This window comes from Eulemur rufifrons, chromosome 2 (assembly GCF_041146395.1).
Source record: "Eulemur rufifrons isolate Redbay chromosome 2, OSU_ERuf_1, whole genome shotgun sequence".
Lineage (NCBI taxonomy): Eukaryota > Metazoa > Chordata > Mammalia > Primates > Lemuridae > Eulemur > Eulemur rufifrons.
Genome location: NC_090984.1, coordinates 18,229,703 through 18,255,952, shown reverse-complemented (window position 1 = coordinate 18,255,952; position 26,250 = coordinate 18,229,703). Strand labels below are relative to the sequence as shown.

At 60.6% G+C, this 26,250-nt stretch overlaps 1 protein-coding gene across 1 annotated transcript; it reads left to right on the top strand.

The window, feature by feature from the left end:
• The first annotated feature begins 4,928 nt into the window (after positions 1 to 4,928).
• ONECUT3 (one cut homeobox 3) lies at positions 4,929 to 22,761 on the top strand. The gene is made up of 2 exons (XM_069456331.1): positions 4,929 to 6,117; positions 22,469 to 22,761. Exons 1-2 carry the CDS (start codon positions 4,929 to 4,931, stop codon positions 22,759 to 22,761), a joined length of 1,482 nt encoding a protein of 493 aa, XP_069312432.1.
• The last annotated feature ends 3,489 nt before the right edge of the window (positions 22,762 to 26,250 follow it).

The window sequence follows — 26,250 nt, the reverse complement described above, 5'->3', positions numbered from 1 at the left end:
GTGGGCGCTCGTTCAGGTCGGTCCTCCCACCTCTGTCGTCCTGTTCCTGGCTTTCAGGGTCCGAGTGTGGACACCCGGGGGTGGGTGTCGAAGCCGGCGACTTCCGGCTCCGCAGAGCCAGCGGAGGCGGGACCGCGCCCAGGGACGCCCCGAGGGCAGCCCTGCTGAGGTTCCCCGGCCTGGGCTCTCGGCAAAGGGATCTGCTTGTCCCACCCGACCCCACTCCAGGACCTGCCCGCTGCCTTGCAGCTGGGAGGACAGCACCAAGAATTAAACACGCATATTTACATTTTTAATTGTCAAAGAAGCCTCCCTTCCTGGAAGGGTGTGGAGGGCGCTCGGGTGGTCTAATCCAGGGCCGGGGCGGCGTAGGGTCCCCCCAGGTCACGCTCAGCTGCGGGCCCCAGGGCGGGGGTGGAGATTGGGCCCCTGTGGAGCCAGGCGCCCAACGCGGGTTTCGTTGCGCCCGGGAAGCCGGCGGCCTGCAGAGCCGGAGCCCCGCGCGGCCAGCCCAGCCCGGGGTGGGGGCGTCCTCGGGACCCCCGGGCCGGCCCGTTCCTCTCCCCGCTCCCGGAGGCTGCAGCCCACGCCTACCCCCACCCTATTTTCTGAGACTGCAAAGTCCAGCACCAGCGCGCAGTTTTCTCAGGAGCGCATGTTGAGGGGGATGATTTCAATGCAGCCCAGAGAGGAGGGGTCCAGGCCGGAAGGAGGGGGCGCGTTCCTGTCCCCAGACACATCTGACTGGGCCTCAGATCCCCAGCCTCCGACCTGCACCTCCAGGCCACGCGCAGAGGAAGAGAAAGCAGGCGGGGCACGGGAGCAGAGCGGCCAGACCTTGGGCCTTAGCGCAGCCCCGTTCACTCCCCTGGGAGTCCCCATCCCCTAGCCCCAGCCCCGAGCGCTGGCAGGGAGGAGGGGGGAGACCGCATTACCTCCTCTAACTGTGTCCCTCGAACTGAACCCTGGGGCCGACCGAGGCCGAGCTGCTGAGGGAGGGGACCAGGACGCTGGGCCCCAGGGACCCCCGGCCCGCCGCAGCCGCCCAGCCCCGGGGCCCCTGCGCAAACAAGCGGCGTGTTTGCCGAGCGCGCGGCGGGCGGCGCGGCCCGAGAGCGAAGAGGATTCGATGGAACCGCGCGCCGCGGCAGGGGCGACGGAGCCGGAGCGGGCGCGGGGATCGATCGGGCGCAGCTGTTGCCAAAGAGCCCGCGGGAGCATCCTACCCCGCGGGCCAGAACTGTTCGGGCGCCCCGAGACCGCCAGCAGGAAACCCGGGAGGTCGGGCCCGCCAGGGGCGAAACCCCAACGTCGCGGCACCTCGTGTCAGGCGCCCAGGATGTCCCCGCGCCCAAAGTCTGAGAATTGGAACCTTGGGGCGCCGCGCGCTCAGCCCTGCCGGGACCCCAGCCAAGCAGGAAAAGCCCGGTCCCTCCTTGTCAAAACCTAAATAAAGTCCCCCGACCCCGCCCGAACGAAGGTGGCTGGAGTCCGGCGGGAGGACGCGGGCCGCAGCGGGCGCGCGCGGCCCGGATTTGGGGCGTCCACAGGTTTGGGGCGCCGGGTGGGACCTGTGCGGACCTAAGGCTCGGGCGGGGTGGGGGGGGCCCGAATCGCCGTCACTTATTAAAACCTCGCTCTAAGAAAAGGGGGAGGAGTGTGCAGCGGCCGGCGGCTTTCATTTCCGTGGGAGACAAATCGAATTAGACAATCCGCTGCCCACCCTGGAGGGACTTGGGGGAGGCCCAGGAAAGGGAAACTTTGGGTCGCTATGCCCCTCAATAGTTTTAGATGCGACGGGAGAGTCCACAACAGTAGGGAGGGCAGCGCGGCCAAGAAGGCGGCTGGAGGATACTGATTAAAGCGGATTGGAGCTTGGTGGGTGAATTATGCAGGGTGAAACCTACTCGGCCCCCAGGGCCTGGAGGAGGCCCAAGCCCCAGCCAGTCTCCCCTCACTCGCCGGGACTCCCCAAGCCCTCGGGTTATATGGCAGAGGCTGCGCGGGTGCTGGGCTCAGAGAGGGTACGTTTTGGCCGCTGGCAACCCAGCACCTGCTGAGGTACCCTAAGGCGCAGGCGCCAGCTCTGGAAGTTAAATTCCAATTTTCCTTCAGGGGAAACTGAGGCCAGAGGGCCTGGCATGTAACCCAGGTCCCAGAGGGGCGGGGATGGGGGGGGCACCCAGTCCCCATGCAGCCAAGCCCTCCCCTGCTTGCAATTTGCCTAATGACTCAAGATCGATTAAGGCCTGAGCCTCCAGCCTGTCCCGAGGCCAGCTCGATTCTATTTTACTAATTAATAAAAGGCTGCTGGGGAAGGGGGCTGAACCCAGGCTTGGGGCCCCAGGGAGACACACTCCCTCTCTGGGGCTCTGCAAATTTTTGCTCCACCTCCCAGTAGGAGCTCAGCCTGTGCAAGAAGCGAGATCCCCGTCCCTGGGGGAGTCCAAGTCCCCGTCAGGCTAAGGGAGGGGTGGGGGGCTGCACGCACCTGCATAAGTTTGGTTCCACCAGGCCAGGCCGCCCCTTCCTAGTTATGGGAGCTTGGGAGCGGGTCTTAGGGTGTCCTGAGTCAGCAGAGGGGAGGGGGCCGCTTCCCCTCAAAGCCGCAGATTCACCTCTTTTCTTTCAAAATGGACACCTTCCCTGTTAGAAAAGCCACACATGCTTGTTGTAAAAATGAGAATGGGAATCGTAGTATAGGAGATATTTTTGAAAAGGGAGCCCACATACTCCCAACCCCCTGCCCCCACCCAAGGGGCTCCCTGAGTTTGGCATTTGGGGGGCCTTCCTTCTCCCTTGTGTTTTCCCACTCTGGAGCCCCCAGCCCCCACCTGGCCTGGGCTTCCTTGGCTGGGATGCTACCATTTATGGCGGCTGATTGATCGTTAGATCACACGATTATTTTTAATTATCTGTGATTGTTGGAGGGTGGGATTGAGGAGCCCGGGCTGGGGCTCAGCACAGTCGGACTCGGACTCTGCCCCCGAGGTGGGGGATGCTCAGCTCTTGGGACCCATCCCCCCCTGCTCTGCCTTCCCACCTGGAAGATGGGTGTGATTGTGTAAACTGCCCTGCAACTGAGATGTCCAAGGACCTGGACTTGGGGGGATGCAGCACTTGGACGTACATAGGAAGGGGGCAGCCCTGCCACCACCTGCCACCACTGCCTACCGTGGGTCTGAGACAGATGGAGACCAGTGGTGCGATTCCCCTCTCTGAGGCTGGGTGAGGAGAGTGCGTGTGGTAAATAGCAGGCACTTCCTCAATGCACTAACAGGGGTACCTTTAACCCTATCCCACCCCAGGACTTGGGGACCTGATCTCTCCAACCTGCAGGTCCAGATCCTCCGGGCTCCCCCACTCCCCGCTCCCGCTGTGGCCAGCATAGACCCGCCTCCAGCGCTCAGCTGGGGCAGGCCAGAAGGCACCCCTCCCACATGGCAGAAGGGGAAACTGAAGTACAGAAAAAGCCCTGGTACAGGGCCAAGCCCAGTCCAGGAAGTCACATCTCCAATGTGTGACCACGTCTGCCCCCTCCATCAGGTGAAAAGTCCGAGGCTGCAGCTGGGGACAGGGGTTGCCCAAAGGGTTTGCACGTAGTGGGGAGAGACCCCTCCACCCTCAACTCACAGCCCTTGGCTCTTCCGCTGAGATGGGGGGCTGGGGACCCCAGAAGAAAACCCTATTAACTCGACCCTCTTTCCTCTTCTAGAAAATGGGCAGTGGGGGGAGCATACACAGTGGGGAAGGAGGAGGGGGCTGCGCTGAGTCTCAGATTCCCTTCCCACCAAGATGGGGGCGCCTTATTGGTTCTGGCCTGGCCACTCCGGAGCCCTCTCCCTGGTCCCCATCTTCCTCCACTGGAGGGATCTCATCCCCTGGGGGGTCTCTCTGATTATAGGAGCCCCCATTTATCCTGTTCCCATGGGCCCCTGGGCCTTCCCTGTCTCCAGGTGGTGAGGAGAAGGGGCACCTTGGCTCCCACGCCCAAAGGAGACATTCCAGGCACAAAGAGGAGTTAGCGGCAGGGACTTCTCAGGAAACGGACAGGAGCCTCCTCAGCCTCCCGCGGCTGCAGAGTGACAGAGGCGCTTTAAAAGTCACCCCCAGGCTCCTGGCACACTGTAGAAGGACCCTGGAATTGGAAGGGTCCTTAGGCACCCCATGAAGCCCAGTACTCCATTGTACAGTTGGGAAAATTGAAGCCAGGTGCCCACACACGGGGCAGATCCTGACACCTGCAGAGAGAGGCGGAGTACCAGCCCACTTGCCCCCAAAGAGGTCGTGTGAGGGGGGCTGTGACTCCCGTTGATGTGTGCGTGCACGGGGAGCTGAGCTTGCAGAGTACCCACCTGGGGTTTGTTTCAGTGGAGGAGACACGTGGATTGCAGGCTTCCCTCCAGCCACACTCCCAGGGACTCCCTGGAGATGGACTTGACTGGGGGCGCCAGGTAGGAAAGTGACATTCGGGACTCTCTGGAGAGAACCGCAGAGAGAGACACGAAATCAGAGACGCAGAGACCAGTCCCCCAGCCCCACCTAAGCGGAGTCTGTCCTCGGACCCCCACCGGTTGTCCCCCCAGGGGGCGCAGGCGAGCGCAGAGGCAGGGGACCACAGAAGCCAGAGTCTGGTAGACTGCGGCCCTCTTGGCGCTCGAGGGGACCAGGGCGGGCGGAGAGCGAGGCGGCGGGAGGTGGCAGCGAGAGCGGGTGGGCGGGGGCGCTGACGTCAGACCCGGGCCCCGGCGCCGGCGGCCGCTCCCCCGCCACATCCTGGTGGCCGCGCTCGCAGCCGGGCCGGGTCGAGCGCCGCGCAGCCGGGCAGCCTCGCGCGCAGCCACCGGGGAGCGGGAGGGAGCCATGCGGCGGCCTTGAGCGCGCCGGGCCGCCGCCGAGGAGCGCGCGCGGCTGGCGGGCGACGAAGCATGGAGCTGAGCCTGGAGAGCCTGGGGGGCCTGCACGGCGTGGCCCACGCGCAGGCGGGCGAGCTGCTGAGCCCCGGCCACGCGCGCTCGGCGGCGGCGCAGCACCGCGGCCTGGTAGCGCCTGGGCGCCCGGGCCTGGTGGCCGGCATGGCGAGCCTGCTGGACGGCGGCGGCGGCAGCGGTGGAGGCTCCGCGGGAGCTGGCGGCGCGGGCAGCGCCGGCGGCGGTGCTGACTTCCGCGGGGAGCTGGCGGGCCCGCTGCACCCGGCCATGGGCATGGCCTGCGAGGCGCCCGGCCTGGGCGGCACCTACACGACGCTCACGCCCCTGCAGCACCTGCCGCCACTGGCTGCGGTGGCCGACAAGTTCCACCAGCACGCGGCGGCTGCAGCTGTGGCCGGGGCGCACGGCGGCCACCCTCATGCGCACCCTCACCCGGCGGCCGCGCCGCCCCCGCCGCCCCCGCCGCAGCGCCTGGCGGCCAGCGTGAGCGGCAGCTTCACTCTCATGCGCGACGAGCGCGCCGCACTTGCCTCCGTGGGGCACCTCTACGGGCCCTACGGCAAGGAGCTGCCCGCCATGGGGTCGCCCCTGTCGCCGCTGCCCAATGCGCTGCCGCCGGCGCTGCACGGTGCCCCTCAGCCCCCGCCGCCGCCGCCACCTCCGCCGTTGGCCGCCTACGGTGCGCCAGGCCACCTGGCCGGGGACAAGCTGCTGCCGCCCGCCGCCTTCGAGCCGCACGCCGCGCTGCTGGGACGTGCCGAGGACGCGCTGGCCCGCGGGCTGCCGGGGGGCAGCGGCAGCGCAGGCAGCGGCGGAGCGGGCGGCGGAGGCGCGGCGGGGCTGCTGGCGCCGCTGGGCGGGCTGGCAGCGGCCGGGGCGCACGGGCAGCACGCGGGAGGAGGCGGTCCGGGCGGGGGCGGCAGCGGCCCCAGCGCGGGCGCTGCGGCCGAGGAGATCAACACCAAGGAGGTGGCGCAGCGCATCACGGCGGAGCTGAAGCGCTACAGCATCCCTCAGGCCATCTTCGCGCAGCGCATCCTGTGCCGCTCGCAGGGAACGCTCTCCGACCTGCTGCGCAACCCCAAGCCGTGGAGCAAGCTCAAATCTGGACGCGAGACCTTCCGCAGGATGTGGAAGTGGCTTCAGGAGCCGGAGTTCCAGCGCATGTCTGCGCTGCGCCTCGCAGGTAGGAGCGCTGTTCGCACCGCCTGACCGCGGGGGCGGCGGCCTGGGGCTCCCCAGCACTGACCTGCGCCCCACCAGCCTGAGACCCCCTCGCAGGAGGCTAGACTGCGATCTGTGCCCCTGCCCGTTCGTACCGTCGCCAAAAGGAAGAAAGGGATTGTGTCGTCTCCCCACCCCCCCACCCCGTCGCCTGCTCTGCCCTGTTTTAGGGGTTCTCTAGTTCCTTCTAGACTGCAGGAAGGGTCCAGGCATCTCCCTGAAACAGTGCTCAGGGTGGCTCATTGTGTGTGTGTGCGTGTGTGTGTACACGCGCGCGCGTTGGGGGGCTGTGTCCCCCGACGAGCCGCTGTTGTCAGCTTGGGGTGCCACTCCCCTCCTCCCGAAGGGCCCCTGGAGAGGGGCCGCTGAGCCTCCAGCCTGGTGCCACAGAGCTCCGGGACAGTGCACCGGGCGCCCGCGCCACAGCGGCAAAGGCCGGGCCCGCGCTCAGCCCCCGGCTCTGCGCGCGCTTCTTTGTAGTTCGGCCTCGGCGATCAATACCCCCTCCCCCGCTCCGGCCGCTGGCAAAGGTCACCCGAGAATGGTCGGGGGAGGGGCGGCCCGCGGGACCCTCGGCCCCGACTGCCCGGAGGCCTTCACAGCCAGCGACTTCTCTCCTGCCTCCGGGGCGCGCTCCCTGCCTGCCTTGCCTTTTGGTTTTGTGTCTCTGGTTTCTACTTCTCTCCTAGCTCTGTTGGGACAAACGAGGCTCTATTTATTTGTCGCTTGCTCTTTCTTTTCCTCCTGTTCCTCCCCATGCTTTCTCTCGCTTCCTGTCTCTCTGTCTCTCTCGCTCTCACACTCAGCCACCGGCCCCCTGGGGACCCCGCTCCCTCCTTCTTCCCAGCTGACAACAAGGAAGTCCACACCTGCCCCCAGCAAGGCAGCCCGGCCAGGCCCCCACTTCCTGGGGGCTGGTGTGGGGGTACAGGGGAACCCCTGGCCCAGGTGGGGGGTCTCTTTCCCTGGCTGTGCTGGGGAGGGGGCTGCCCACCCCAGTCACAGGGACAATAGCTGCCTCGGCTGACGCCGGATCGATCGCTTCTCTGAGCACAAGGGCGAGAAGGGCGGGGGCAGGCGGGGGCTCTAGGAGGTGCCCCACTAATGAGGAGGTCGGTTGGGGGCTGGCTGCATCCCCCAGCTGGCCCAGCCAGGCAGGGGGGCTGTGGAAGAGGGGGCACGAGTTGGGGATTGGAGAGGGTCCTGTGTCATTCTTCCCCAGCCAGCCTCTCCCTCTCCCCACCCCAAGTGGACCGGGCAACCTCCAGGAGCCTGTACCCACAGGCAGACCTCAGTTTCCCCCTTCTGCAGAGTAAGGTGATTAGCTGGAACGTCTTATGGGATTCTTAAATTCTCCACTTTGGGGCAGGTAGCAAAGTGCCCAGGGAGGTGTTGTGACATGTTAGAAACGGCTACCGGAACCTGGATGGTCTCAAGAGCAGAACCCACTCTGTCCTGCTCCCCGTGGGCGACATATGCAATAGCACACGTGTTCCCGTGGACACTCAGTCATGACACACAGCCACGGCCTGCAGTGTGCAATGTAGCTGACCTCAGGGGGGCAGAGGGCGCCCCGTGTGTGGGCTAAAGGCACAGCTCTAACCTGTTAGACACTGTGGCTCTCACTCACCCCGCAGCGCTGGGTGGCTTGTACATGGGGACACCCACCACCTGCAGCCTCCTGTCCAGCGCACATATTTGGGGGACATTGTGTCCCCCACCGGTGCCCCCGGAATCCACACCACTCTCGGTTTTTCTCACTGTCACCTTATATAATTAGCATGACCCATGAGCGGTATTTGAACAGTCCATTTCGGGGGCCACACCAAAGATTCGGAAAGATCTGCCTGAGCGTCACAGAATGAGAAACCGCAGGGGAGAGGTCGCTGGGGGTGGGTGCCTGCTGCCCGGAGAGCAGCACCGGCCCTGTGCAGAGACAACCCAGTGACAATCCCTGGGTCTGTGCGTGCCTCTGCCTACCAGATGGCCACCCAGGCCTCAGCGTTCCCCTTCCTGCCACAGGTGCAATTATAGATAGGGAAACTGAGGCCGGTTTGCATCCCAGCATTGCCCGCCTGCCTTCCTGGCAATGGTGAACAATTTCATCTCTCTGAGCCTCGATTTCCCCTTTTAGGCAACGGGAATTAGAATAGCTGCCTTATCAGAGGAGCGTGGAGGACAGGGTGGTAGGGGGGAGGCACTGAGGCTGGGCAGGGTGCTGGGGTGTTGGGGACAATAAACAGGGACCATCCGTCCTGTTTCCCAGCTCCGCCTGGCGGCTGCCCATGCCGTGACCCCGCCGGCCGGCCTGGCAAACCCTTGCTGGCTGGCTCGGCCCCAGCCCTGGGCACCTGTCGCCCCTCTGGCACGCAGGGGGCCGCGTCTGCACCACCCGGCTCCGCCTGGGATGTTAGAGGTGGCGGGGCTGAGGGCTGCGGGATGATTAGGCTCCGGCCAAGGCCTTTAGTTCCGGTGGCTGCGCAAATGAAAAGTGGTTAAGTGGCGGCAAATCGCGGCGGTTAGGGGGAGGCGGCGGGGGCGTCCCCACTCGACAGCACGCGCCCGGCACCGCGACGTCCAAAGCACCTGCTGGTGCCCGGCGCGCTCGCGCTCTAGGAAAGAGAAATCTGTCCCCTCCGCACCATTCAAACCCGGCAGGAGGAGGACTCGCTGCCCTTCCTCCTCCCGCGTCCGGTCCCGGCGCCTCCCCAGGCCTCTTCCGACAACTTTAAGAGGAGTGTGTCGTGCGCGCCCCGCAGGCTGCGGCCTCGCCCCTCGCCGGGGAGCTGCGGGGTGTCCCCAGTGGCCCCGGGGCCAGGAGAGATAAAGCCACACGGAGGGAGAAAGACGCATGTGTACAGTACAGACAGACAGAGTGGAAGAGGCAGAGGTGGAGAGGGACAGGGAGAGACAGACAGAGACAGAGAACACGGCGGAGACAAAAACAGAGAAAAAGGAGCCGGGGGTGGGGAGAGAAAAAGAAACCAAAGCCACTGAAAGGAACAGAGGAAAAGAAAGACAAAAAGAGAGGGGGAGAGACAAAGAAAAGAAGAGACAGGAGAGGAGAGAGGAAGACCCCTCTGTCCCCAGGCCTGGTGGGCCTCTGTCCCCACCCAGGGCGGAAGTGCAGCCTCCTTCCTCGGATCAGGGCACAGGGTGGGGGAGAGAGGCGAACAGGTGCATCCAAGAAACCACACAAGAGACCTAGAGTCCCGGGCCCCCCTGCCTGTCCTGTGTGCCTCAGTTTACCCATCTGTAAAGTGTATGTGGAGCCAGGTTCTGAATGTGACAGGTTCTGAGATTCTGGGCCTCTCTAGGCTGAGCCAAGCCCCCAACCTGGCTCCCATGGGGCTGGGGCCTCACCTCACGGTCCCCAGTGTCCCGCAGGGTGGGAGTGGCTTCCTCATCGAAGCCCTCCCCCCCAACAGTAATTATGGGAGAGGGCTCGGGGGAGGGGCCGGCAGGCTCCTGGGGGGGGTGGGGGCGGTCGATGAATTCGAATTACCGTCTCTAATTCATCACCGTCACCTGGTCGATAGCTTTGGCCGTCTTCAAATATCGTTTAAATTGCAACTCCGGAGGAAAAGTATTTTTTGTAACTGATCAGAAAAAAATATATGTGTGTATATATACATATAATAAAATTTTAGACAGAGGTCGGCGAAACAAGGGCCAGTTTCCTCCTGTTGGTGCCACGGGAAGGCAGGAGCCCAGAATCCCTGGGGGGTGGTGGAGATGAGTGGGGGGAAACTGAGGCAAAGAGCGACAGGGATGGATGGGATGCTTTGTGTCTAGACAAAACAAATTATCCTAAGGACAAAAACTGGAGCCCTTTTTGGTATCCAGTGCTGATGGTGCCGCTGGGTTCAGTAACAGCTGTGGTGACAGCGAGACTGGGTTGGCAGTGGGTGAGCAGGGGTCGCTAGTGGTTGGGGGTCTCAGGGTGATGGGGCGGAAAGCCTAAGAGGCGGCACAGTCTCCCCCACCCAGGCTAATGCAGCCCTGCCCGCCCCCACCGCCTTGCCCTACTGAGCTGCCACCTTCCTGGACATGTTGAAATGTGGGGTGCGGGAGGGGGAGGGTGTCTGAGGCTGCAGAGAACCAGCCTGCAAGGCCCAATCTGGTAGTCTCCCGCAGGGACAGCTGTCCACCCCGCTACAAGCACTCAGGACCCCCACTCTTAAAGACCCCTCTGCCTTCTGTAGCAGTCTCACCTCCCACTGCATGGGGTTCCACGCCTCTTACAGACACCCCCAGAAAAGATGCCCCAGCCCCACCAGCCAGTGGGACGTCAGGGGTCTTGGAGACCTGGGCCTCACCTGGGCTCTGTCCCTCACTGGTCCTGAGCAAAAGGGTCTGAGCCTCAGTTTTCTCATCTGAGCAATGGGGAGAATTAAATGACACCCAGGAGAGAGGGCAGGAGTCTGTGGATACACAGTAGGCCCCCACAGGGATGCATGGTGGAGGGTAGACTACATCCAGGGTTGCTCAATGCCCAAGGTGACTCTGGGTGTCCCCAAACCAGTCCCTCCCTGTAGATCTCAAGAGCTGAGTAGGGACAGCCCCAGGACCCGCTGCCCAGGATCTGGGATCCTGCCCCCTGCCTCACCAGCAGACAGGGAGGGAGAGGAGGGCAGGCTCTGAGGTGGGGAGCGGCCGGCTGGATGCCCCAAGCCCTCCCCCTCCTCCCTCCACAGCTCACCCACCAGGCATGAGAGATGGAATCATCTGGAATGACCTTTCAAACCAGAGGCAGTCACTGTGCCTATTCTACAGACCGGCAGGCTGAGTGAGGCAGAGAGAAAGGCACTTGCCAAAGCCACACACCTGCTTGCAGCAGCAGTGAGCACAGCCTCAGCTTCCCCAGCAGTAAATGCCCCCCACGTTTCAGCCCCTCTCACGGGGGATAAACCCTGCAGAGACGCAGGGGAGAGGTCCAGGCAGGGGGCACTGCAGGGACAGGGGCTGGAGGCAGGGAGGCTCTGCAGATCAAGGCCCAGGACCACAGAGGACGAGGGAGAAGGTCACAGCATTTTCTAGCTGACAAGCAGCTTGGGTGATCCCTAGGTGGGTGGCAGGTCATGAGCCCCACCCTTCCCCCTTACAGGAGCCACACCTTTTAGGGCTGTGGCTCCTGTGCTTCTCCTTCCAGCTCTCGGAGGGTGACAGTGTTGTGGGCACGGTGAGACCACCAGAGCCCCTCAGGGACGGTGGGTGGGAGCCACCTCCAATTCAAAGCCACCAGGATCCCCCACCTTCTGTGTTTCCTGGTGAACCCCCCTCCCTGCTGCCAGCCCCACGCCCAACAAGCCCCTTCTGTGATTATGTGAGAGCCGGAGAGCCGGGACACTCACCCCCATACCACAGATAAGCCCACAGACGCATCTGGTGGGTCGCTTGCATGGGGAGGGGCTGGACCTGACATTTGGCTCCTTTTTTCTGAAGTCCCTTAGCTTAAAGCTGCAGAACTACCCAAGACCTGGCCATTTTTCTCCCGGTATCTCTTTCCCATTCTTTTCTCTTCTTCCTTGTCAACCATTACCACTCTAGTCTAAACTGCTGCTGCTGGCAGCTGTCTCCTCTTCCTCTTCCTCCTCCTCCTCCTCCTCCTCCTCCTCCTCCTCCTCCTCGCTTGTCTCCCAGCCCCACTCCCACCCCTCACTGCCCTCTGCCCCAAAGCCTGAGGGGGCTTTTATGGCTACTTTGGAGCTCATCTTTCTGTGGTTAGCGGGCTGCCTCCATGCCCTCACAGCTGGTAAGGTGTAGACAACACCTCACAGTGCCCTAACTCTCTGGCTTCCTGCATGGATGTGGGGAGAGGGGGCTTCTGGCTGGTGGGACCAGCAGGGACAAAGGCTGGGAGGTGGGAAAGTCCAGGGCGGCTGTGGGGAGTGAGGCTGGACCCCCACAATCTCTTTGTAGGTAGCCGGCAGGCAGCCCGGCTTAACCCGGGAGCTTGTGGCTGGTTTGAATCAAGTTCTTAATTAAATACCGACCCTGATCAATAGGGAAGGTGGCGCTAGTGGGCGAGGGGAGAGGCTGGGCCTGGAGCCAGGGACGGCCTAGGAGACCCACCTGATCTTGGGCAGTCTTAGGACACCTGCGCCTCAGTTTCCCCCCTGCCAAATGAGGTGCAGATGTTGGTGGGGCTGGGAGACAAACGGCATCCTTTTCCCTTTGGAGTCTTGTGTGGACAGATGTGGGGGACAGTGGGGGGACCCTTCTGGCCTACAGAGTCAGGTGTACAAAGCCACAGAGTCACAGCAGAGAGAAAGGAGGACACAAAGATGTGCCATGACTAGGCGCGGGCTGCAGGAGAGAGGTGCCCGTGGCGCAGGTGTAGCGCGCACTCTAGGACAGGTGTGCGGACTCTGGCTCAGGACCCCGAACCGCCCTCGGGCGGGTCTGGCACGTGCAAGGCTGCAGAGTGGAGTGGGGACACCTGGGAGAACCCCATCTCTCCAGGTGGCAGCGGCTGCGCCATTTGGAGAGGAGCGACCTGAAGGCTGGGGGTGGTGCTTGGCCTCAGCTTTGCCCGCCAGACCACCTCTCGGGGTGCCTGAGCAGACGCTGCCAGACGTGCTCCCTAGTGCATGAGGGTTGGGAGGGTCGCTTCTGCCCACGGAGACTGGGGGTGGGTGAGTAGAGGACGCTGGGTGCGGAACGGCTGGGATCCACCAATTTCCAAGCGCCCTTCCGCATCCAAGGGCCTGCTGGCGAGATGTCTGTGCCTGAGTTTTGCACAGTGGGCCAACATCGCCCCGAAGTGCCCTGGAAGCCGCGGAGCCCTCGGCGGGGACGGGCATTCCCTGAGCCCGAAGGCGCCCACAGCGCACCTGCCCTCCGCAGCTTGGAGGGACCTGGACGCCTGCGCCCGGCGCTAGGAGAACCGGGACCCGGCCCTCGCTCCGCACTGCACACCCGCGTCCCCAGGGTCGACTGGAGCGCAGCCCCCAACAGGCGCCCACATCCCACCCGGCCGAAACCGCACCTCAAGCCGCCTTTGGGCCGTTCCCCGAGTGCGCGCGCCCCAGATCGGCGGCCGCCTCAGGTGTGCTCGGCTCCAGCGAGCGGTGGAAGCGCAACAAACGCTCTTGTTCTCTTCCTCCACCTTCCTTCTGCTTTCTTCTCCCTTTCTTAAAAATTAAAAAATCAAGCCGGGCGCGGTGGCTCACGCCTGTAATCCTAGCACTCTGGGAGATCGAGGCTGGAGGATAGGTTGAGGTCAGGAGTTCCAGACCAGCCTGAGCAAGAGCAAGACCTCGTCTCTACCAAAAAATAGAAAGAAATTAACCAGATAACTAAAAATATATACAAAAAATTAGCGGGCATGGTGGCGCATGCCTGTAGTCCCAGCTACTCGGGAGGCTGAGGCAGGAGGATCGCTTGAGCCCAGGAGTTTGAGGTTGCTGTGAGCTAGGCTGACGCCACGGCACTGTAGCCTGGGCAACAGAGCGAAACTCTGTCTCAAAAAAAAAAAAAAATTAAAAAATCTACATTACTTTTAAATAGGTGACACATTCACCACATTCCAAATTTAAATGGAACTCGAGGTGGCCCTCTGCTCTCCTCCTCCTGCAAATCACACCTGTATTTCCCATTCTGAGCATGGCCACCGCTTAAAGCAGCTACAGGTGAAAATGCTTGCTTATTTTCCTTTTCTTGTTCCTTTTGTAAACACAGAAGAGGGCCTCCGACTGTGTGGTGCCCGTCTCCCTCCGACATCTGACCACACCTACATCCGCGAAGAGCTCACATCCCGGTCATTTTTGCAGGCTGCCTAGTGTTCCCCTGTTTGGTCATTTCAGTCTTTACCTAACCACGTCCCTGCCCCCCTGACATTTAGGCTGTTTCAAACCCTTTGCGGTCACCTCGGGCCTGCACCGATACATCCCGGAGCGGGTCATCCCGCCTGCGCGAGTATCTGTGGATTAATTTCTCAATAATTGAAATGCTGGGTCAAACCTCCCCCTTTTCCGGGCCGGCCTCTTTGTCCTTTTTCTTATCGCTGGTTCCTTTCCTGTCATCTTTTTCAAATCCATTTCCAGCTGCCAGCCGCTGCGTCTCCTTCACATTATTTTTTTGAAAAAAATCAAAGCCCTGTGTGTGTTTGTGTGTGGGTTTGGCAACTCCGTCTGCCCCGGTTTGCAGATTAGTGGGTGCCTGAATGGGGGCGTCTCTGGGGCCCAGTGTCCGAGTGTGAGAGCTGCCCCTGCCCTTCCCCAGGCCCCCCACCCCATGAAGTTACAACCTCCAGATGGAGCCACCAGGGAGGGGCAGGCCCAGTCCATGTGTGACTGCTCATTTTCCTGATAAGTCTTTGAAAGGCTCAGAACTAATTTGAAAATGCGGCCATTAAAATCCCATCTGGGGAGGTGGCATCAATGTGGAGAGGGAGAGAAGGAGGCAGGGCCTGTCCCCAAGGCTGGGTGTGGGCCAAGGTGGGTACCAAGGCCTGAGGTGAGGCAGGAACAGATGTGGGGCTGGTGAGGCCCCTGGGGGCAGGGTTGTGGATCACACTCTCTCCCTGGAGAAGACCCCCCACCCCCCCACCCATGGGAACCCTTTTTTCAGCTCCCGCAGGTGCTCAAGGTATAAACAAAGAGAGTTAAGGTATGTGCTCCAGGCCCCCCCAGGGTGATTGGACACGTGATCTTGGGCAAGTTACCAACGGGCTCTGGTCCGGAGAGGCCATTGGCGGATGCTCAGCTCAGCTCAGCCTGGCAGGGACAAGCCAACAGGGTAGGGCCATTGGCGTTCCCCACATCTGGGGCCGGGCAGCTGGTGGCCAGGGCAGGACACATCACCAAGGAAACCAGTCATCATCCCAGTCGGGGACCAGGCTCCGTATTGAATTGTCTGCTCCCTGAAGCCAGAGCCCAGCTCAGGAGGTGGCCGGCGGGGGAGAAAGGGACACTGCCACTCACCCCACGCTGTGTCTGAGTGGACAGACCCCTATGGGACAGGAACATGGGGACAGACCAGATGGCTCAGTTGGTGGTGCCCTGTTCAGACAGTCAGAGACAGAAGGACGGATTGGGATAGCCACTCTAGTGCCGCCGTGGCTGAATCCTGGGGCCACTTCTTGGCCCACCTTTGGGCATCATCCAGTTGTCCTTCGGGGGCCCTGTCCTGCTAATGCCACCCAGACTCAGGCCTCTGCTGGTCATGCCACACCCAGCAGTGCCAGCCCTCCGCTGGGCTTCACCGATCCCCGCCCCCAACTGTCCCGACACCTGGGCTTGTGCCCAGCTCTGTCCCCACATGGAGGCCACACTGAGCCCAGCTAAGCCCCTCCAGACACCCACTCAGAGGCCACCTCCGTCCCCCCTACTGCTCAGAGCAAGACGAGCCAGCCTCTTTGTTTGGGAACAAAGTCGCAGGCGTCGCTTGCCAGGTATCTGTGATTGTCAGAGTAAGTCCTCTTCCCTGCCAGGCGCCGGCTGTGGAGCGGGGCTGCCTGAGTGGCGCTCGCGCAGCAGGCGTTCCGTGAACGCGGGATGGTTCAGTGAATGAGTGGCTTCGGGGCTCGGCTCTGGCATTCATTCATTCATTGCTTGCGTCACAGGTTCTGACGATCATCACCGCCACTCACAGGTAGGGACACCAGAGTCTGGGTCACTGCATCCGCTTGATGAACTAGGAAAGCGAGGTCTACAGAGCCCATTCGGCCCACAGAGCCCAGCCCGGCGTCCCCACTGACTGGGAATGGCAAGGGGAGCCCAGGCAGGGGCAGAGAGGGGCCATCCCGGGGACTAAGTGGACACAGACCTGCATACCACATGCTGACACACAGCAGACTTCCACGGGGGCGACACCTGCACCCCCCCAGAGCCCTCCCACCCCACATGCATGCCGAGCCTCCTGCACCCCGCACCAGCTGCAAATGAATGTCACGCTGAGATCTGCTGGCAATGGTTCTTCCCTTGTGGCCCCCCAGGGCCACCAACCACGGCCACCTCCACTGGGCCACGTCCTCACAAGCGGGCCCATCTTGCCTGTCGCATGGACGGCTCGCTACAATTGCAGGTTTTTCCAGATTTCACACCCGAGTGTGGTTTGCAGGTGTGTGGACACAACCCCCCATTGTAGCCAAGCACCTGTGCACACAGCACGCACGCACAGCAAACACCTCGCTGGCCTCAGCCCACCGGCCCATGGAGGAAGCCACAGGTGGCCCCTCTTTGGCACGCGCAGTGGTGGAGACCACTGACACTGGCAGCCGGCATGCAGCCAGGGGCGCTCGGGGTTAGGCGCACGCAGAGGCTCCCACTGAGCCGTGCCGGACCCAGGGCACTCGGCACCCCGAAGGCACCCCGGCTACAAGCCCAGTCACCAAGCACCCCTGGAGGAGGGGAGGAGAAGGGGAGAGAGGAGGAGGATGGAAGGGGAGGAGCAAAGGGAGGTTGAGGAGAGGGAGGGAAGGGATGGAAGGAGGGAGAAGGGGGGAGGAAGGAGAAAGGTGTGGTCACCTGTGGGGGACGATGGGCGTTAACAGGTGGGATCCCAGCTCTGGTGGCAGCAGGGTGACCAGATCCAGGGCCCCCACCTGCCAGTCAGCAGGCCCCAGCTGCTCCCAGCTGAGGGTGCTGGGGGTCCCACTGTCCTACCCTGCCCTCCAGGGGAGTGGCCACCTGAGTCCCCCTCAGCAGGATCTTCCACTCTGGGCTGAGACCCCCTCCCGGTGCCCCACCACTCACACAGGGGGGTAACCCAGGGGTGTGCTAGTCATCAGACAAACACACTCAGCCACCTGGTGTAGACCCACTCTGCACTGGGCAACAGAGGGGTCTCAGGTCACTTGGGGTCAGCGCTGGGCCAGAAGGAGGGACAGTGGCCGGGGTCCCCGAGGAAGGAGCCAGGGTTCTGCTGTGGGAGAAGGGAAGGACTTCCTGGGGGAGGGGCCATTGCTGCTGGGCCTTCAGGGATGTGTAGGAGTTCTCTGGCTGGGGCAGTCCTACTCCCTGCCCCTGACCTCGGTTTCTCCAATCTTCCTCCCTGCAGGAAGATTCTTGGAGCAGTGCCAAGGCTGGGGGCCTGCCCCGAGAGTGGGGCACGCTTCACAGTCACACAGCAAGTGGGGTCCAGAGCTCAGCTCCACTTGGGGACCCCCAGAGGGGAGCTCAGGAACCTCATGTCAGCCCTGCCATATTCATTCTGGACTTTTCTGGCTAATCTCTTTCCCTAAGCCCGACCATGATGAAGACTGTGTTGTGTCGATGAAACTAAAGCTCACAGGGTCCAACACCGGGTGGGAGTCTGCGGGGCAGCGAGTCTGCCACCCTCTCTGGTCCCCGGGTGGTCTGCTGACCCCAGCAACTTTTAGAAAGGAAGAACCGAACCGGGAGGGAGTGGGTGCTGTGGGGGCCAAGTCCCAAGGAGTCTGATGCCAAAGGGCTTTCAGCTGCAACTTGAGGGTCTCGGCCAAGTCCCCTACCTTTGCCGGGCCAGACACAGCCCAAGCCTCGTCCCCTTTGAGGCTGGGGTGGGGCCGGCTTCCCTCTGCTGGACACACCAGGAACTGCAGGGACAACTGGGCAAGGGGGAGGCTGCTCTCTCGGAATGCTCCCGGCTCCCCTAGGTTTTCCTGATCCCAGAAAAGAAAATGACCCGGCTTGTTGGTGCTGCAGATCCCAGCACAGGCTGGGGAAAGGCTGCCCTGGCGCTGGGAGGCCTGGGAGGCTGGACAGTGCTCCATTAGTTTGCTCAGTGCCCCATGACCTGGGGCTCAGATTTGGGGGCGGGGGTCTCAGCCTCCTCTAGGTGGTCTTTCATCTCCTCCAAGGGCTTCTGGAACCCTCAGGAGCCTGCTCTGGATCCTCCTCATCCCGGACTATAAAAAAGACTGACCACTGGGGGAGACAGGCAGGCTGGGCGCCCCCCCATCCTAAGCTCAAGGCACCTGGCGATCCTTTGTCCTTAGTGTGAGAGCCTCGGCCCTGGGGGTGCAGGAAGGGCAGGGCTGACGGGGACAGCTGCGTCTGGTCCCACCCAGACCTTCATGCCAACGAGTGTGGGAAAAATAAAAAGAAGAAAAAGTGGGGGTGAATGGGGGGAGTTAAATGGGGGCTCAGGGTGTCCCGGAGGGGAAGGCGATACCTGAGCAGAGATTAGAAGGAGGGCCTGGAGCCCTGGGGGACCTCAGGAACAGCCAGGACAGTGGCCCTGAGGTCACACTGTGCAGGGATGAGGCCAGGGGGACAGGAGGTGGGGGGCTGGGTCAGCCGCCAGTGGGAGACAGGACAGGGAGGTGACTGGGCAGGGGGAGGAGGGAGGGAGAGAAGGGGTGGCTTGCGCTGAGGAATGCTTGAAGGAGGTATAGGGTTCTTACAAGGAGGGACTGAGGCCTGCCAGGAAATGACTGGCCCAGGTTCCCAGAGCTGGCGTGACACCACCCGCCTGGTGGTGACAGGTCTGGGTCTGGGGCCACCCCCATCCCCCACAGATGACGGAGCGTCCCCATGCAAGAAGAGGACCTCGGGATGGGGTTCGTGTCCCAAATGAGGATGGGGCATGGGGGAGCGACGAAAACAGGAGGTGCAGGAGGTGGCGATGAGCAGATTGGTGTGGCGGAGGTGACTTGGGGAGAGGATGGGGCAGAGGCCAGCTGAGGTTTCCCGGAAGAGGTGGCCACGGCGGGTCCGCAGTGTGCGGCTGCTGTTCAGCACCGGGTCAGTCTGGCTTCGGTTCCGGTCTGGTCCGTCTCCGGCCTCAGTTTTCACGTCGGTGAAAGGGGCCCGTGACCTCGACCTGTGCAGCGGGCCCACGGGTGGCCTTTAGAGCCGGAGCGGGGCTGACGGGGCGAGGTGGCCGCAGCGAGTCGGGGTGGGTTCCGGGGCGCCTCCCCCCTCTCCCGCTCCCACCCCCGCCAGGCTGTGGGGGGATGGGCGATGACAAAGCTGCTCGCGGTAAACAGCCCGGATCGATCCGGCTGCGAGGAGCTGTAATTAGATTGAACGCCAGGGAGGGTAGGGGGGCGAGCCCAGCCTCTTTTTGCTGCGATCGACAAAACGCGAAGTTTTTTCACGACTCTGCTTCACCCGGCCCTTCCCCCAGCCTCTGCCTCTGGGGGCCCCATTGGGCACTTGATTGGGGACAGGGAGGCGGGGTGGGAGGGGCGGCCTACATCTCCCCTCTCTCTTCCCTCTGGTTCCTGTCCTGCCCCTGAGGGGACTTGCCGGGCAACCTTGGGCCAGTGGCTTACCCTCTCTGAGTAAATAAAGAGAAAAACCCCCACCTTACGGAAGCATTGTGAGGATTGAAAGAAAGGTAGGATACATGAGAGGCTCTTGACACAAAGAACTTCCGAGTTTTCTGAGGAGCATTTGTGTTTCTGCCCCTACTGTAAAGGTAGGACGAATTGGGAGAAAATTGCTAAGTGAGGGAATGAATGAACTGAAGATTACAACAGGCGAGGTGATCCCCTCCCAGCGTGGCCAAAGAGCTGAGAGGTCTATGCAGCTTCTCATATTTCCTTCCAGTGTTTATGCAGATAAAATATAAACATACTTTCTTCCCTCCCCTTTCATACACAAAAAGCTATCTGGCACAGTGTCTTCTGGGGTCTGCTTTGCCATCTTTCTACGTCTGTACCTACACCCTCCCCTTTTTTCAGCTTCTCAATGCAGTTACAAATATAGTCTTTTGCCTAAATCGATATTCAGTAATTACTCTTATTGTGGTTTTTCAGTGAGGAGCATTCACAGCTCAGCCATGTAGAGTACTAGGATTACATTTCCTTTCTTGTACAACTGTTTGGCTTTCCAGGAGTTAACAGTTGCCAAACATAAATTCTTTCCACATTCTGCAACAAAATGCAAAACCAACTCAATAGGATTTTCCACATATCCCAGGTGCTTTGTTCTAGCTGTCTGCCAGGGTCTCCCCTCCTCATTTAGGGGACCCTTTTTCTCTTTCTCCTAGGTTGGATCCCATTTCCTGAATCCTACGATTCCCTTTTTTTTTTTTTTATATATACCTCCTCATTTGGATGGAACACATCCTCCAGTAGCTTTCTGAGAAAGGGCATACGTAAAGTCAACTTTTGGAGTCCTTGAACATCTGACTACATCTTTATTGCACCTTCATGCTCGATGTTTGGATGTTAAGCAATTCTAGCTAAATAGACTTTTCCCTTGGAATTTTGAAAGCATTCTTCACTGCTTCCTAGTTTTTCAGAAACCCAAAGGTGTTCTGATTCTCAATATTTGATATTCCTTCTGGTTTTCATCTCTGGAAGGTTTTTAGGATTTTCCTTGTATGCCTGGTGCTCCAACATTTCGCAAGGAGGAGACTCAACTGTGCCTTTTTCATGCATTAAACTGAGGACTTGATGGGCTCTTTTAAACTGGAAGCTTCTGTCCTTCAACTCTAGATTTTTTTTTATTTATTTGATCATCGCTTCCTCTACTTTTGAATTGCTTTTTGATCAGATGACAAACCTCCTTCATTTTAATTCATTCTCTAACTCTATTAACATCTTTCTCTCATTTGCCACCTCTGTTTCTACCCTGGTCTATTTTCTGAGATATTTGCTTAACTTTATCTTCCAATCCTTACATTGAATAATTTTATTCCAACTATTATATATTTAAATTATAAGAATATTTTCTCACTCTTTAATGGTGCCTTTTATTTCATGGCATTCTGTACTTGTTTCATGGATACAGTATTTTCCTCTTGCCCTTCTGGGAATATTAATTATAGCTTTATAATTGTAGCCTGCTTTGTCAGTTTCTCCTGAGTTTATCCTCATATTAGATGCTTTTCTAAAATGTCCAGTAGCTCCAGCCATCACTCATATGTAATCCTAAAACCAGAAACAGCAGCTAGAAGCTCTGCCCATCCCAGGTCAGAGGAAGTGAAGTGTATGTCAGCTCACACACTGGATGGGAGAACCTGTTGTCCCCAAGACATGAGTCACCACACAGGGAACATTCATTTATTTTTGTGGACATTGATCTAACATGTCATCTGTTCTGGCTGTTCCGGAACCAAAAAAAGCAAGCTTGCTGTGCCGTCCCAGTAGGCCACCAGGGCTGACACAGAGGAGAGACAGGGAGCAGAGACCTGCTAGGACAGCATGCACCACCAGCCACTTCTGGGGCCCAGGAGGAGGCAGAGTGGGGCACTTTCCACCCACTCCCAGGCCCAGACTGGTATGCAGGAGAGAAATTGAGATTCTGATCATATTCAAGCTGATGCCACAAAGCAGCCCGCCTGACAGGTGGCCTGTCCCCTAGGTGGGAGCAACCCATCCTTTGCACCCACTACCCCCCAACACTGCATTGCAGGGAGGTGTCTGCTTTGCAGCTGGGGCAGGGAGGATACAGGTGTCAGCCCTGCGGCATCACCCTCAGCTGTTGCTGTTTTGCTCTTCAAGCATCTCGGTCAGGGGCGGGGGCAACTTCTGCCGCCTGCTCTATGCTGGGTGGCCCAAGAGAAAGGGCGACCTGCTCTCCTGGGAGAGGGAGGGGTAGTCCCTGCACTGGCACCTCCTCCTCCAAAGTCCTTGGATCCTCTCAGATCCAGAGGGTCCCCTGTGTGCTAGAGGGAGAACAAGCTCAGGTCGTTCTCAGCCTGTGGCTGGGGGAGGGGCTCAGACTCCAGAGTCAGCCTGGTACAGTGTCCCTAAGTTCAGTCCCCAGGCCTTGCAGGGACAGCCCAGGGGAGGAGGCAACCTGATTGCCCCGCCCTTGCAGGAGGGTGGCTGGGGTTTGCGGTGCACCCCGGCACCTGTCAATTAACCCTTTCTTTCACCCAAGGCTACAATGAGCCAGAAATAACTCACCTGTAGAGGTCCCATGTCCTTTCCCCAGCCTGGGAAAGAAGGGGAGAAAGGGACCACCACCAATTTTTTGTTGCCCTTTGGATGGGGAACCCTTGGGTGGGGGCTGGGGTGAGAGGTTTGGGGCTATGGGGCTGGGGAGGGGGCGGGGCGCTTGGGACAGGCACCTTGGGGAACCGACTGGAGGGGGCGGTGGTGGTGCCTGCAGAGGTGCACTCACTGTGTCCCTTCTCTGTCCCCCCACCCCGTGCCTGCCTGCCCCCCTCGCCTTCCATTTCCCGCTTTCTCCCTTCCTTGCTGTTTCCGGTCTCTTCTGCCCTGTGTGTCTCTGCCTCCCTGTCCTTCTGTCGCCCGCTGTCCCTCCCTCCCCTGTCCGCGTTTCCCTGCCTCCCTGGTCTTCCTGGGGTCTCCCCCGACCCGCTCTGCTCTGGGCTGCGTGCTGTCCCCGTCTCCCTCCTGCCCGCCCGCTGCCTGCTGCCTGCCTGTCGCCGGCGCGGTGGTGGCACCGTGTCGCGCCCGCCCGCAGCCTGCAAGCGCAAGGAGCAGGAGCAGCAGAAGGAGCGCGCGCTGCAGCCCAAGAAGCAGCGCCTGGTGTTCACCGACCTGCAGCGCCGCACGCTCATCGCCATCTTCAAGGAGAACAAGCGGCCGTCCAAGGAGATGCAGGTCACCATCTCGCAGCAGCTCGGCCTGGAGCTGAACACCGTCAGCAACTTCTTCATGAACGCGCGGCGCCGCTGCATGAACCGCTGGGCCGAGGAGCCCGGCGCGGCCCCCGGGGCCCCTGCGGGCGCCGCCTCCACCTTCTCCAAGGCCTGAGGCGCCCCCGGCCCCGCGCCCTCCGCGCCTCCAAGGCCCCGGGCGCTCCGGCCCGCGTCCCCCATCCCACCCTCCCCGCCCGAGACCCGCCCCGGGGGCCCGAGGACCGAGTGCTGTCCCGGGGCCCCCCACTCCCGGGGGGGAGACGCAGCACACCCCCCGGCCCAAGTGCACAAAACGGGCCCCCTCCTCCCTGCATTCCAGCCCCTGCCAGGCCAAAGGAAGCCCCCCTGCTCCCCCGGGGGGAGGGGGAGACAGAAAGGGGTCCCGCAGCCCCCCTCTCAGTTCAGGCCGCCCAGGGGGCTCACTGTGTGGTCCCCTAAAGCGGGTCAAGAAGCACATTCTAGAAATATAAACCGGGTATTTAAAAAAAGGAATTTTAAGAATAACCCCTCCTTCGCCAGACGCCCCCGCCCCCAAAGAGGGAGGCAGGAAAAACCTTCCTTTCCTCCTTCCCTCCCGGGGAGCAGTGCCCTGTGGTCCCCCCACCCAGCCCCTTCCAGAGTCGCCAAAACCCACCCAGTGGACCCTCCCGTGCCCCGCCCCGCCCCCCGCCCGCGGGCAGGACGGCCCCACCCCGAGGACCGCGCCGCCCCTGCCGCGGGGACTCCTGTGCCAAGAATCGCCTGCCTTAACGCCTGGGGAGGCCCGGCGAGCCGGCACCCACGGCGCGCCCCTCCCAGCCCGCCCGGGCGGGAGGACGGCGGGCTTCGACATGCGGGTAACTTCCAGACGCCCCCCAGCACCCCTCTCTAGTTCACTTTACCTTTAGGCACCTTGATGAACCACACAGGGACAGACAGCCCAGGAGACGGAAGACGACATCCAGATCCCACCCCGACGGGACCCCGAGGAGGCCCCGGGATGCGCAGCCGCTCGGAGCCCCCTGGAATCCGCCGCCCCAGCGCCCCGGAGCCTGGAGGGGCAGCGGCCGAACCTGGACGTCTCCGAGAGAGACAGACCATGCTGAGGAAGGTGGAATCTGCTTGCTCCATTTTTTTTTGCCAAAAAAAGAAAAAAATTGACAAGGGGGAGGGGTGGACACGAGGATGAGCTCCCCTCCCCGCCCCGCCCCTCGTGGTGACCCCCAAGACTCCCGAGCGCCGCTTCCCGGGGTTCAAGACCCCAGGCTGGGAGGAAACCCCACCCTCCCTGTGGCCCCTACAGACCGGCGGCTCCTCGCAGGGAGGGGGCCACCTGCCTACTCCCCCGAGAATGCAAAAGACATTTCTAGTGAAATGCCCTCCCCTCCCCCAGGTAAAGGCTACCTCACGCAAACGTTCACGTCTGTGATTGGAAAAATCACGCCTGATACCAAAGATTTCCCCCAAGGACTAGTGCTGGTTGCTACGCTTCCCTGGTGGCTTGGGCCTGCATGGAGGGGCTGCCCCTTCCCCACCAGAGAGAGAGAGAGAGAGAGAGAGAGAGAGAGGGAGAGAGAGAGGGAGAGAGAGAGAGAGGGAGAGAGAGGATAGTGAGGTCGGTGAGTGCCTTCTTCTTGAACCAAAGATATGTATGGAGTGTTCTCTTGTCCTTATCGACTCGCTATTCTCCCCACTTTTTAAGCAACTGGATCTGAGTGATGCTTCTAGAAACTTTGGGTGTTGGGGCAGAAACCTAAAAGTAAAAAGGATCCCATTCCCGCTGAGCAATGAACCCCTCTTCCCAACACACATACAGACACAGACATGCTGGCACACGCATGCATACACATGTAGGCACGCACACGCACACACGCAGGCACACATATGTACACACATGCAGGCACACACAGACACACGCACACATACTGGATCCCGTTCCTTTTGTGATGTCCCATTCCTTTCGTGGTGTCCCTGGGATTCTAAGAGGATCCTTCCTCCCACTGCCCACTAAAACCCGGGCCCAGTAGCACTGCGTCCCCACCGCTGAGTTCCCGACATGGATCGGGAGCTCTCCTGCCCACTGGACATATCCTCTGGGCCCCGCAGGCCTGGGCCCATGAAAACATTTTAATTTCTTTCAATATCAGAATTGGGGGGGAAGAAAAAAACAACTTTCAGGTGGCAGAAAACTTTTATATACCATATTGATGTATTTGTCTCCATGCCAGTACGATCTATATCTGCATTTCGTGGAGAAAGGGACCCTCAAAGGCAATGAGGTGCATCAGGTCCAGGGGAGAACCGCTGTGGCCCAGGCCCCACGACCTTCTTAGGAAATCAGTGCTGGGGGATCTTGGGTCACAGGGCAGTGGCCAATGGGGGACGGGGTTTCCTGGGCGCCCTCTGGCCTCTAAGGCCCAAGGGTCAGCTGGGCGGGGCCTCCTGTTTTGACCCTGCTAGGAAAGCATAAGCTCCGGATCCTTTTGGATGATGAATTGTGTTCGGGTTGGACCAAGCCCCAATGTCACAGCCCAGAACTCCTGGATCCTAGTCAAACACCTTCATATCACACACACAAACACACACACACACACACACACACACGCACACCAGCTCCCGTTACCCCTCAGCCCCCCAGCGGGCTGTCACCCCAACCTGCCCCCTGCCCCACCCGCCTCCCCCAGACCCAGTCGGTTGTCACACACCAAAGAGCATTTTCCACATGGGGAACGATACCTCCAGCACAACTCCTTTGAGCCTTTGACAATTTTCTCTGAAATACCTCAAAATATTTAATGTATAGTTTATGTGATTTAAAAGAAAAATCCTTAGCTAGTTTTTGGAATACGTGACTTGAAGCTTTATACCGTTAAATTATAATTTTGCAGACGATGGCATGTCATGTGTTAGACGAGTCCCGAGGGAGAGACGTATTGAATGTCAGGGTGGCGGGAGCTGAGTGCTGGTGGCCCGGGCAGGAGTCAGGAGGGAGCATGGTGGGGAGAGATTGAGAGGGAGGACTGGCGGCGTTTACAGATTTCTTATTTAAACGAGTCCTTTAGGAAAGAGAGAGGGGGAGAGAGAGAGAGAGGGAGAGAGAGGGTTACTTTTCTGTTTTCTGGCTTGTTCAGTTTTCTCGGTTTTCGGGGTCATGTCTTAAAGAGTATTTATTTATTATTCTATGTGTTCTGTGTTCTAATGTAATTTAAGAAAAAAAGGAAGAAAAATGAAAAAAAAAGACGCAATGGAATTTGATTTGGTGCATGACTAATGTACTCTTTCCTGACGTTAATGTAACGGGTGGTTGGGGGGGCGGGGGCGGGGCCCACGGGCAATGGCCCTGCGATTCCATGTGTCGCATCCTTGTGTCTCATGCCCAAGGTGGTGCTGTGCTGTGGTGCTTTGCGTTGCTGTCTGTTGCTTTCCCACTTTCTGAGGAACCATGTCCAGCTGGTGGCAGGAGGGGCGGGGCCCCAGGTAGAAAGGAAGGTGGGGGCAGGCGGCCAGCAGGACAGGGCACCGGGGTGTCCTCCACCTCCCAGTCCCCCAGATCCCGCCCACCTGCCAGCGGCAGCCAGCCAGGCAAGGACTGCTAGCCACCCCCAGTCCGCGTTCTTGGGTGCCC

Coding starts and splice junctions, on each gene's coding strand:
- ONECUT3 (XM_069456331.1), top strand. CDS start 4,929: ATGGAGCTGAGCCTGGAGAGCCTGGGGGGCCTGCACGGCGTGGCCCAC. Junction 6,118..22,468: donor GTCTGCGCTGCGCCTCGCAG/GTAGGAGCGCTG, acceptor GCCCGCCCGCAG/CCTGCAAGCGCAAGGAGCAG.